The sequence below is a fragment of the Peromyscus californicus genome, unplaced genomic scaffold, assembly GCF_007827085.1.
Source record: "Peromyscus californicus insignis strain IS unplaced genomic scaffold, ASM782708v3 Scaffold_6__1_contigs__length_162567912, whole genome shotgun sequence".
Taxonomy (NCBI): Eukaryota; Metazoa; Chordata; class Mammalia; order Rodentia; family Cricetidae; genus Peromyscus; species Peromyscus californicus.
The window spans coordinates 134,651,227-134,663,518 of record NW_026294584.1 but is presented as its reverse complement, the minus strand read 5'-3'; the positions used below and the strand labels follow the sequence as shown (position 1 = coordinate 134,663,518).

At 41.1% G+C, this 12,292-nt stretch overlaps 1 protein-coding gene across 12 annotated transcripts in view; it reads left to right on the top strand.

Annotated features, from left to right (window-relative positions):
- Erc1 (ELKS/RAB6-interacting/CAST family member 1) overlaps positions 1 to 12,292 on the top strand; it is a 338,915-nt gene that overhangs the window by 114,197 nt on the left and 212,426 nt on the right. For all 12 annotated transcript variants that reach the window (XM_052719645.1, XM_052719640.1, XM_052719643.1 and 9 more), the window contains 2 exons: positions 890 to 1,030; positions 4,421 to 4,614. In XM_052719645.1, coding sequence (XP_052575605.1) covers positions 890 to 1,030; positions 4,421 to 4,614 — 335 coding nt within the window. The remainder of the gene's footprint in view (positions 1 to 889; positions 1,031 to 4,420; positions 4,615 to 12,292) is intronic.

Below are 12,292 nucleotides of genomic sequence, written 5' to 3'. Positions count from 1 at the left end.
AGCTTTCTAGATGCTCAGGAAGCTGGGAGGGCTACAGTAGATTGCTTATCACTCCCTAGTCCTTTACTATTTTGTTCTCTGGTCTAGGACTTGGTTTCTTACATGATACCGATACTTTGCAGATCCTAGAGTACCTGCAGCCTAGTTATATATGGAGAAACACTGCTAGTAGTTAGAAAAGTGACACACAAAGGAAGAAATCTAATTACAGCCACTGTTAGAAACATAATTACCTATAACTTAGGTGACTTCATGAATTTTGATCTTAGTTTTGAATAATCCTGTTAGTATAACTTAAATAGCTAAAATGTTGACTGCTGTGTGATGAGTAATCCTGTAGGTTTGTCTAATGACTTTAGGAGAATTTACAGAAGTAAGTTTCTATAAGAATTTCCTGCTAACATTCAAGTTAGTGTAGTTAATAAGTTTGGCTACTTGTGTTCTCAAAGCTCAGTCTCCTTTTATTTTGTGAGAGTAAGTATATTAGGTTAGAACTCTTGTTCTGTTTTGAGTCAGGGCCTCCTCTATCTCAGACTGGCCTTCAACTTCCTCTCCTCCTGCCTTCAACTCCAAGTGCTGGAATTACAAGTGTGTTCTGTGCCTGGTCTATGTGGTCCTGGAAGTTGAACCTAGGACTTGATTAATGTCAGGCAAGCTTTTTACCTGAGCTGCATCCCAAGCATTTTTTAGGATTCTCTATGTCACTGTTCATTAAGTCCTGAGGATCAGCATTATTTTGATTAATGTCTGGAAACTAAAGCTAATACCGTTTTATAGTTCATGGATGTTCTTGAAATGGAAACTTCCAGACACTATGAATAAACATTTAAACAATGAAATCTACATTTTATTTCACAGTATTTATCTAAACATGTCTTGTTTCTTTTAGGCTTCCCTCTTGGATCTCAAAGAGCATGCTTCTTCCCTGGCTTCCTCAGGACTGAAAAAGGACTCACGACTCAAGACGCTAGAAATTGCTCTTGAGCAGAAGAAGGAAGAGTGCCTGAAAATGGAGTCCCAGCTGAAGAAGGTTGAAGAGAAAGTTCCCGTTCTTACTTCTCTTTACATAAGAACACTGTAGATAGCACTGAGTCTGTCCATCTATCCTCCCTCCCTCCTCCTTCCCTCCCTCCTCCTTCCCTCCCTCCCTCCTTTGTTTTTCTTCCTTCCTTCCTTCCTTTTTTTTTTTTTTTTTTTTTTTACTGTTTAGAGGTATGTTTGGTCTTGTAGCTGTGACCAAACACCTAAGATATACAACATTAAAGTAGGAAAGATTTATTTGGATTTACAGTTTGAGAGGTTACAGATCATGGTTGGATGATCTCATTGCTTTCAGTCTTTAGTGCAACGGAGCATCATGATCACCAGAAAAGCAGATAGGAGTGAGGACAAAGTGTTCCTTTAAGGTCGTGTGCCTAGTGACCTACTTCCTCTACTGAGATCTTGAGTATCAACCTCTCAGCAATGCAATCACGTTATGGTTCTATGATTAACCCTCAGATTAGGTCAGAGCCCTTCTGATTTACCCACTCACTTCTCAGTTCCCCCAGTTCTGAACAATGCACAAATCAAGCCTTCAGCACATGCGCATTTGAGAGGAGGAAGACTTTCATCTCTGAGAGACAGCTTCTAAAAGGTTCCTGTAGACTGCTTTTTGCTTATTCAGGACTGCTTCTCTTTCCTTTTGCTTCAACCATGCTGTAGCTTCTAATCACCCCAGTTTAGTCTAGAATTTTGCTAGTGTATTAACATATTGGCCTTTCATTAGAATCTTCTTTGAAGTCTGTGCTTAGTCTGTGTGTGTGTGTGTGTGTGTGTGTGTGTGTGTGTGTGTGTGTGTGTACACACACACACACACACACACACATATATATATTTTGGTGTTTTGAGACAGGGTTTTCTCTGTGTAGCTTTGCGCCTTTCCTGGATCTCGCTCTGTAGACCAGGCTGGCCTTGAACTCACAGAGATCTGCCTGCCTCTGCCTCCCGAGTGCTGGGATTAAAGGTGTGCGCCACCACCGCCCGGCTTGTCTGTATATTTTCTTTCTGGTTATTTTGACAATTTCTTAATATATATCATACATATTGATTATTATCACCCACCTTGTCTCTCCTTTCCATCCCTTTTATCTACCTGAGTCCCTTTCTCACATGCACTTTTTTTTTTTTAACACACTGAGTTTGAAGCCCATGTCTCAGTTTCCTTTCCATTTATGTAATAAACACCTTGACCACAAGCAACATGAGGAGGAAAGGGTTTATTTCCTATAGCTTACAGTCCATCATGAAGGGAAATGAGGGTACGAGCTAAGGCAGCAACAGAGCAAGAGGCCATGGAAGGGTGTTTCACCTCCTGGCTGACTATACAACCAAGGACCATCTGCCCAGGGGTGACATTGCCCACATGGCTGAGTCCTGCCACATCAGTAGTTAGTTAAGAAAATACCCCGCAGACTACAGGCAGTCTTAAGGAGGCAATTTGTCAATTGAGATTCCTTCTTCCACGATGATTCTAACTTACGTCAAGTTGAGAAAAAACAAACCAGCACAGTGGGCTGTGTCACAATGGTTTGGTATTCATTGGAACTTGTTGAGCTCATCAGTGCCTACCATAATGTTTGCCACTCACTGAAATCCATTTGTAGATCATAGTTCAGCAGGACAGGGCAGGGCCATGTAGGCCCCTCCACAATCCATGATTGACTTGATAGCAAGCCAATCTAATGGAAGCCCACTGCTGACAGCCACTGCTACGTGAGATCATGATTGCATTGACTATATCATGCCCACAATATAGCATTTTATAGTTTTTTTCATAATGTCTCAGCCCTTACATTCTTCACACATTCTCTTCTGTAATGTTCCCTAAGCATGAGAGGGGGTAGTATGAGTGTTTTGTTGAGGACTGAGCACTCAGCCATCACTTTTTTCCTAGTATCTTGAGCAACCATGAGTCTTTTGCATTTTGCCACCTTTCATTCCAAAGAGAAGTTTCTCTGATTAAGACAGAGAGTTCAAAGTCATCCTGGTCTACAAAGTTTTAGAATAGCCAGAACTGTTACACATAGCAACCATGTCTCTAAAAACAAACAAACAACAAAGAGCAAAAGACAGAGAGTAGTATTTCTATATGGGTGTAATTAGAGGTATTTAGAAGGCAGCTTGGCACAATGTTAACTTAGCTAAACAACAGTGTTAAGTTACTCCTTGGGTCTAAGACCTTCTTAGCTCTGGGTTCTTTACCTGTGTTTATAACATCAGGCATGAAATACTTGTCATGGAGTGGGCCTCAAAACTAATCAGAGAGTGCTTGGTTTCCCCCATAACAATAGTGCCACTATTGCACCAGGGTTACACACTGCCTGGCAAGTGGGTATTGTAATTCATAGGGTTCTCAACTGGATAAGATCATTGATTCCTTTTATCCCTCAGTAGCCTGTACTGCACTCTCTGTACTATGAAAGCTGGCTACCAGAGAGGACACTTCCAGCTCAGTTCCAGTTTGGTTTCTTTGTATTTGTTTTACTTCTTTCTTTTGTCTTATTACTGTGTCTAGGACAAAGTACTATGTTGAATTGTAATACAGAGTGTCTTATTCCTGATTTTAGTGAGAATGCTGTGAATTTTTTTCCACGTAGGGTCATGTTATTTACATTTGTCATATATAGCTCTTACTACGTTGAAATAGGTATTTCCCATGCCTAGTCTATCAAGAAAGAGTTTTTAGCATGAAGGAATGTTGGATCAGAAGATTGTTCTGCATCTATTGAGATTTTTTTTATGCCATACAAAATTTAAATGTGCTGGTCAGGTGATCTAAGATAAAAACAACCACAAAAACCACTGTCAAAATTAGGAGGGACATTACGGTGATAATGCAAGAGACTCAAAGGTGATTTTTTTTTTAATTTATTTTAATTTTCTTAATCCAGCTCCATATGCACAGCATCCAGTTGTATCTGTATGATTCTAAATGCCATAGGCCATGTGATTCATACATTTGGTAAAGCCACATATAGAAGGAAATTCAATTAGGAACTAAGTCTAGTCTCAGCATTGATGGAAGAGGGGAAAGATCAGAATTTATAGCCTTCCACTGCCATCTTCATTAATCTCACTCAATTCTGAGGCATCAATTGGGTTATGAGTTTTGGCCTCATAATAAGTATTCAAAGATAAAATAATTTTTAAAAGAAATCCATTTGTCAACTAAAATAATTCTTTTCCATTTATTACTAATCTTTTCCCTATGTAATCCTTAAGCAGAGAAAGACTATTAGAAATTGAAGATTATCCATTTAAATAGTTGATAACACTCTATTTACATTGAAATATAAATAGTTCTTTGGGTGTGGTTTGCTCATTGGCCCTGTATTGGCTAGATTTTGAAAATGAGACTTTGAATTTTTTTTTTTGGTAGGCACATGAAGCAACATTGGAAGCCAGAGCCAGTCCAGAGATGAGTGACCGAATACAGCAATTGGAGAGAGAGATTGCCAGGTACAAAGATGAATCCAGCAAGGCCCAGACAGAAGTTGACCGCCTCTTGGAAATCTTGAAAGAAGTGGAAAATGAGAAGAATGACAAAGATAAGAAGATAGCTGAATTGGAAAGGTAAGAGAAGGGAAACTGAGTAGGAATCCCTGTGGCAGAAAATTAAAGCATGTTTTTACAACTTTGATGAAATGGTGTTTTCAATATTATCTACCTCTGAATTAGGTTCTTCAGTGCCTTTTACTACTCTACTATTTACTTCTTCTTCCAAGTCAGTGTAAATGTTTTGTTACATTCCCTAAAAGATGACATTAAGTGGGGATACAGTGAGAAACTATTACTTGAACATCACTGACAAGAGAAAATGTTTACTGATTAAGGGCTATTTCTCCTAGCTATTCAAGAGAGTGCAAAGAGATCCTAGGTTTTATCATTGCTCTGTATAATGAGTGAATGATCCTCAAGTATAAGAAGTTGGTATCTTGCCCTAGAACTCTGCTGCTGAACTGATGCTCTTTTGGGCTGTGGATTTTTAGAATGCATAACTTAGAATGCTGGAAAGCAAATGATTATAGCAATTCGCTTGTCAAAATTAGGAGGGACATTACGGTGATAATGCAAGAGACTCAAAGGTGATTCTTTTTTTTTTTTTTAATTTATTTTAATTTATTTTGCAATACAATTCAGTTCTACATATCAGCCACGGATTCCCTTGTTCTCCCCCCTCCCGTCCTCCTCACCTTCCCCCCAACCTCCCCCTCCCCCATTCCCATCTCCTCCAGGGCAAAGCCTTCCCCACAGACTGAGGTCAACCTGGTAGACTCAGTCCAGGTAGGTCTAGTCCCCTCCTCCCAGGCCGAGCCAAACAATCCTGCATAGGCCCCAGGTTTCAAACAGCCAACTCATGCAATGAACACAAGATCTGGTCCCACTGCCTGGATGCTTCCCAAACAGATCAAGCCAATCAACTGTCTCATCCATTCGGAGGGCCTGATCCAGTGGGGACCCCCTCAGCCATTGGTTCATAGTTCATGTGTTTCCATTCATTTGGCTATTTGTCCCTGTGCTTTATCCAACCTTGGTCTCAACAATTCTCGCTCATATAAACCCTCCTCATTCTCGCTAATTGGACTCCCAGAGATCCACCCGGGGCCTAGTCATGGATCTCTGCATACAGATCCCTCAGTAGTTGGATGGGGTTTCTAACATGACAATTAGGGTGTTTGGCCATCCCATCACCAGAGTAGGTCAGTTCGGGCTGTCTCTCGACCACTGCCAGCAGTCTGTTGTGTGGGTATCTTTGTGGATTTCTGTGGGCCTCTCTAGCACTTTGCTTCTTCCTATTCTCATGTGGTCACAAATGGATGGATCTAGAAAAAATCATCCTGAGTGAGGTAACCCAGACTCAGAAAGACAAACATGGTATGTACTCACTCATAGCAGGATACTAGACATGAAACAAGGATGACTTGTCTGCTACTCACATCACCAGGGAGGCTACCTGGAAAACAGGACCCCAAGAAAGACACAGGGATCGCCCAATGACAGAGAAATGGAATGAGATCTACATGAACAGCCTGGACATGAGTGGGGGTAGTGAAAGGCGAGGGTTGAGGGAAAGAGAGCTTGGGGGAGCGGGAGATCCCAGCTGGATCAACAACAGAGAGGGAGAACAAGGAATAGGAGACCATGGTAAATCAAAGGTGATTCTTATCAGGTTTGAATTTTGAAATCTTTACAGTCGGTTGCATTTGAATAGATCCTGCCGGATAGATAGCTGTCTTGGAATATATTTTGTCTTTTATACTGAAGATCAAGTATATAGTCTGTTATTACCATCTCTACTTACATGGTCTATTTAAAATAATCTCACAAGTACACATACAAATACCTTTTCCTGTAGAACTTCATAGTCAACATATTCTTCTGGATACCCACAAAGATTGACAGTGACTGGATGAAGTCACTAATTCACATAGATCTTTAGAAACTTGTTTTAGGAATAATTTATTTTTCATTTTCTTCAAAGCTAGGAATTATCAGACATCATCTTTAAATTGTTTACTAGGATTTAAATTTTGGGAGTTAGTAATAGGCTTGATATTTTCCTTTCAAATTACTATTTCTCCTATTCTGTATCCATAGACTTTGATTCCTTCAGTGAACCAAAAATGTAAATAATAGGGTTTCATTCTTGCCTGTATATCTCTTTAGTTTGATATTAACTCTCTGTATATTCTATAGTTCTTGATTATTTATTTTTATGTGTATGAGTTTTTTGTCTACATGTATGTGTCTGCACCACATGCATGTCTGGTTCTTTGGAGCTTAGAAAAGGTCATTGGATCCCCTGAAACTGGAGTTACAAATGAATTTGAGCCATCATGTGGGTGCCAGGAATCTATCCTGGGTCTCTGGAAGTACAGCCATTGTTTTTAAACACTGAGCCATCGCTCCAGCCCCTTCGATAAAATTCTTTAAATCTAGTTTTCAAAATTACTAGAGCTTCCAAGAATATAGATTGTGCACATTTTCGTTCATCTTGATCTTTGAACATCTCCCTTTCCACAGCATGTTTGTGTGCACACACTTTCTTCTATTCTTACATAGATCAGTTCATCATTGAGGGAAGCCAGGGCAGATTTTCAAGCAGGAACCTGAAGGCAGAAACCAAAGCAGAGCTCATGGAGGAACACTGTGTACTGGCTTGCTCTCAGGTGACTCACCCAGTTTCCATCCTTACACAGTCCAGGACCACCTGCATGGGGGTGGCACTGACCCACAGTGTGCTGAGTTCTCTCATATCAATCATTAATCAAAAAAGTGCCCCACAGACATGTCTACGTGCTAATCTGATGGAGGTAATTCTTCAGTCGAGGTTCCCTCTTTCCAGATAACTTGAGTCTGTGTCACATTTGGAAAAAGATTACCAGCATACCTCAGAAAACTGAATTCTGTAATTTTAAATTTATTTTCTGCACTTGGCATGAGTTTCCATGTAGATTCCTAATGAATAGACTTTTTCTGGTGTTTAATTTAGAGAAAAAAGAAATGATAGAAATCAGGTGGAATTTTTTTCACATTTCAGAAGGATTGGTTTTGCCTGCCTAAATACTCATGTGTTAGTAGTACCTTGGGGCATTGTCTCCTGTGCCTTATGTCATATTTTGTTTTTCAGCTCTGTGTTAGTTGAAATTAATTTTTCTTCTAAAATCTCCCCAGTTTGTGTATGTCCCAGTATTGTTGCTTCTGGAATTGATCCTGATTTGTTTAGTGAATCAGTGTATTTGTATTTGTTTCTGGTAACTAAGTATGTACTCAGCATGTAATGCATCAGTGATTCAAGAAAAATTACAGGAGGCTTTGGGAAATGCTTTTCCTATGGAGAAAGACTAGCAAGAAGAAAAGTGGCCTACTCTTTCTCTCGGATAGTCTCATGTCTGGGCATGATGCACAGAACTATGGTGTACCTTTTCTCAGCCTAAGGTGAAACCACCATCCTGAGGGTGACAGTCAAGAAGAGCACAGAGAACATTTCAGTCTGGGTAGACCTCCATCTCTGCTCGTAGCTGCAAGCAGAAGAACTAGGACTGGAGCTGGAGGCACACTTGCTTCTGCTCATGTTGTCTTGAATCTTTGTTGTTCTCTTTCTTGTGTCTTTCATCATAAGAAAAGGGAAGGTCTGGGTCAGAAGAAAAGACCTTGACTGGTGACCTAGGCTTAGGTCTTCCCCCTGCATCTTCCAGATAATCTAATCCTTTTATCTTACAGGTAGGAAAACAAGCCAGGTAAAATTGGCAGTATCAAAGTTCCTACTCAGCCCTCCTGGCTCTTCAAGGTGCAATTCCACATGTAATAGTTATACATTTATTAGTGCTATCTTCTCTAGAAAGACAGTGCTGTCCCTAAGAGAGCACATTATGTCTGAACCTCTCAGAAGAACCAGTACACATACTCTGAAATCTGCATGAAATGAATTGAAAGTACTATTTAATTTATTATTGCTTGCAAAAAGAGAGGAATTAGGAAAGCTTAGTAGGCCACCAGCTAGGAAAGTGCTGAGGCTCCTCTTGAATGACATGGAGTCTAGAACACATATCATATTCTTGATTCATTTTCTGGAGTCTGTTACTGATACTGGAAGATGAGGGAAGGACTCACTACTGCATAAAGATTCAGACTCTTACTTGATCTCAACTGGTTGTTGTAGATATTGCAAAATATGTTATTTTAAAGAAGCAAAATGAAATCATACTAAGAAAAGAAAAGAGAAAACTATGGAGAGACAGAACTTGGAACCCAAAGGGACTGTTTCTGAAGCTCCCATCTCTAAACAATACGCTTTACTATTATTTAAGCCAGTTCAGATTGGGATTTTATGTTGTAGTGTAGCTAGATCCCACCGCTTCCTTTAATAGTGGAAACAAACAATTTGAACATATATAAAGTGTGTATCTTTTTTTTTTTTTTTTTTTGGTTTTTCGAGACAGGGTTTCTCTGTGTAGCTTTGCGCCTTTCCTGGAACTCACTTGGTAGTCCAGGCTGGCCTCGAACTCACAGAGATCCACCTGGCTCTGCCTCCCGAGTGCTGGGATTAAAGGCGTGCGCCACCACCGCCCGGCGTGTATCTTTTTGTTGTCGTTTTTGTCTTGTTAAAGCTTGGGAGTATGACATGGTGACACATGCTTATAAACCTAGTACTGGCTGAGGGGTTGGAGAGATGGCTCAGCTGTTAAAGGCTACACTCAAAACCAAAAAAACCTAGTATTGGCTGAGGAAAGAGCAATGAAAGTTCTAGGCCAATCTGGGCTACATAGAGGACATAGTCTCAGAAGACCCATAAAGAAACAAAACTACAAATAACTAACCAACAAACAAAACAATAAACCAAAGAAAAATTGGAATTTAAATGGCTAGAAGTAGAAGCAATATGTGGCCATCCTGTAATTGGAGCTTGTCTCTACTGAATCACTTTTGAATAATAAGTATTATGAGTACTGTTTTAATTACTTGTAGGAGGGCCAAGGGAATGGCTCAGTGGGTAAGAGTGGGTATGTATGAGGACCTGAGCTCAATCCCCAGTAGGGAAAAAAATCAGATGTAGCCATATGTATACCTGTAACTCTAGCACTGTGGAGATAGAGACAGGAAGGTCACTGGAGGTAGGGCTTGCTGTCCAGCCAGTGTAGCTAAAACAGGAACCCCATGTTCAGTGAGAGGCCCTGTACAAGGTAATAAAACAGTGTGATAGATCAGGATGCCTGATGTCCTCCCCTGGCTTCCGAATGGTCTTGTGCACTAGTACACACATAAATAATACACCACACACATAGCCAAAAGCAGTGGCTTTATTTTTAGAATGCCCGTGTGTGTGTGTGTGTGTGTGTGTGTGTGTGTGTGTGTGTGTGTGTGTGTGTGTGTGTATGTGTTGTGTAAATTTTTATTTTGATGTGTTTTGCCTGCATGTATGTCTGGGCACCACTTGTATAGTGCCCCCAGACACCAGAAGGCCCCCTGTAACTGGAGTTACCAATTTCTGTGATCTACCACGTGGGGGTGTTGGGAATCGAACCTAGTTCTTTTGGAAGAGCAGCCAGTACTCTTAACTTCTGAGCCACCTCTCCAGCTGCAAGTCCACATAGATTTAATTCCTACCTGTATGCTTGTTTGTATGTTTGTATGTTTGTTTGTTTGTTTTAGTCTGACTATTGATTGAGTTAGACCCTTCCCCGAAGAAAATGCCTCTGGCTTGATTCTGGGGCTAGGCAGCTTGTGAGTTTTGGGATACATTTTGGCCTCTTTTCCTATTGATATTTACTGCCTTCTTCCTCTCGTGTAGTGGTTATCAACCTGTGGATTATGGCCCTTTTGGGCATCACATATCAGATATCCTGCATGTCAGATATTTACATTACAATTCATATCAGTAGTAAAATTACAGTAATGAAGTAGCAATGAAATAATTGTGTGGTTGGGGGTCATCACACCTGAGGAACTGTATTGAAGAGTCGCAGCATGAGGAAGGTTGAGAACCACTTCTCTAAAGTTTGCTTCTTCAGATCATCAACATTATCTATGCTCCAGTACTTGGCCCACATTAAGACCCAGTATGCTGAGTGAATGTGTTCATCATTGTGAGAAAATGACCACAAGGCATCTTTGTAGATGTTGTAGAAGATTATGTTATGGGCATAATAACATACCCTCCCTCAAACCCATGGGTGAAATTGTCTCTGACTTTTCACCAGCTCACGCCCAATGTCTCTCCTGGCCATTCTCTTGCTCCTACTCTTTCCTTACTCCTTCCACTCGTGGTCTCCCGAAGTTCTAGCACCGAGTCCACTCTCCAGGTCTGCCCCTTTAAGGTCTATGAAAGCAGTGTCACCCTGTAGAGCCAGCCTTGTCTGTGTTGGAATGTGACTTGAAAGTTGATGAGAAGTCTTGTCCGACATGCTGTGTTCACTCGGTGCTTTTCCCAGATGGTCACTTTCAGGTTATGTATAACTTATTTGGATTTAGCTTCCTGGGTCTTTTGTCTCTGACTAGCTACTTAAAAGGGTGTCCCTACATCCTGGCACAGTGCCCCCACTTTTTTTCCTTGCTCTCTCTTCAGTAGAATTCACAGTAAAAACAAGCTCTGCTTCTCAGCCGCACAGCAAACGGCCCCAGGAGGGTGCATGTTAGGGCCCTGGAGACCTAGTTTAAAATCGGCCTCCCTTGCTGACTGCAGGTGGTCTTTACTAGCTGCCTGTCTTCCTAGGCGTCAGGGAAAAGTGAGGATGTCACCTTATAGGTGACAGTGTGAAGGAAATGAGTTATTGTGTACTAATGCCCGGTAGTCAGTTGTTAGGCATGGTTTGGTTTGGTTTTACTTCTAGAATTAGATTATCCCAGCCGGGCCTTAGAACAGAAAAAGGAGAACAGCAAACTTTTACTGTTTTCAAATCAAAATCGAAAGAAGGTTAGCAAGAGCAGGCCCTGCCCCAAACAAAATGTGTAGGAACCCAAACTACCTGGTCTGGGGTAGAAAAGACTTTAAAGTAAAGTGTTGTTTCTCATAAATGTCAAAAAATTCAAACCTTGGAAACTGAACGGACCATCAGCAAGTGGTGGTAGATGCTGTATACAAAAGAGCCTGTGCCAAGGATGATGATTATGATAGAGAAGATGCCCAGTATGTACATGGACAGCTCCTTCTCAGAGATTTCCCAGATGACGCAGTGATAGGGACCAGGACAGCCATCGGTGCTACAATGAAAGTTGTTTTTACTTATGAGGGGCAGGTGTATGTTTGCGAGCAGGCAGAAAGACACAGTCTGGATGCTGACCTGCAGGAGGATGTGGAACAGATTCAAATATAATATTTCCTTTTCCTGGTGGAACTTGAGGAAGGATATCTTCTGAGAGGGGCTCTGTTTCTTGATTGCCTTCCTGGAGCCCTTCTCCATTTCCACTGGGTTCTCTGATCCGTGCTGCGTGAACTTCATCTTATCCTTGTTGTGCTTATGCCGAATCTGAGCCATGAAGAATTCCATGAGGCAAAAGAGGATTATGAAGATGAAGTAGAAGTAGCACCACAATTCTGAAACAGGAACGGTAAACATTTGTTCAAAACACTCCATAAGGCAAGGGTAGGGGATATTTCCATGGCATTTGAAATCTTCGTAGATGGGGTACCATGGCATCCGGACTACATACACCACCAGGCTGTACACTGAGATTAGTCCTAACCACAGTGTCCGCCCAGCATAGTAGCCAGACTTGTCACCTGCTGCTGAGTACAGCACAGGGATTACTC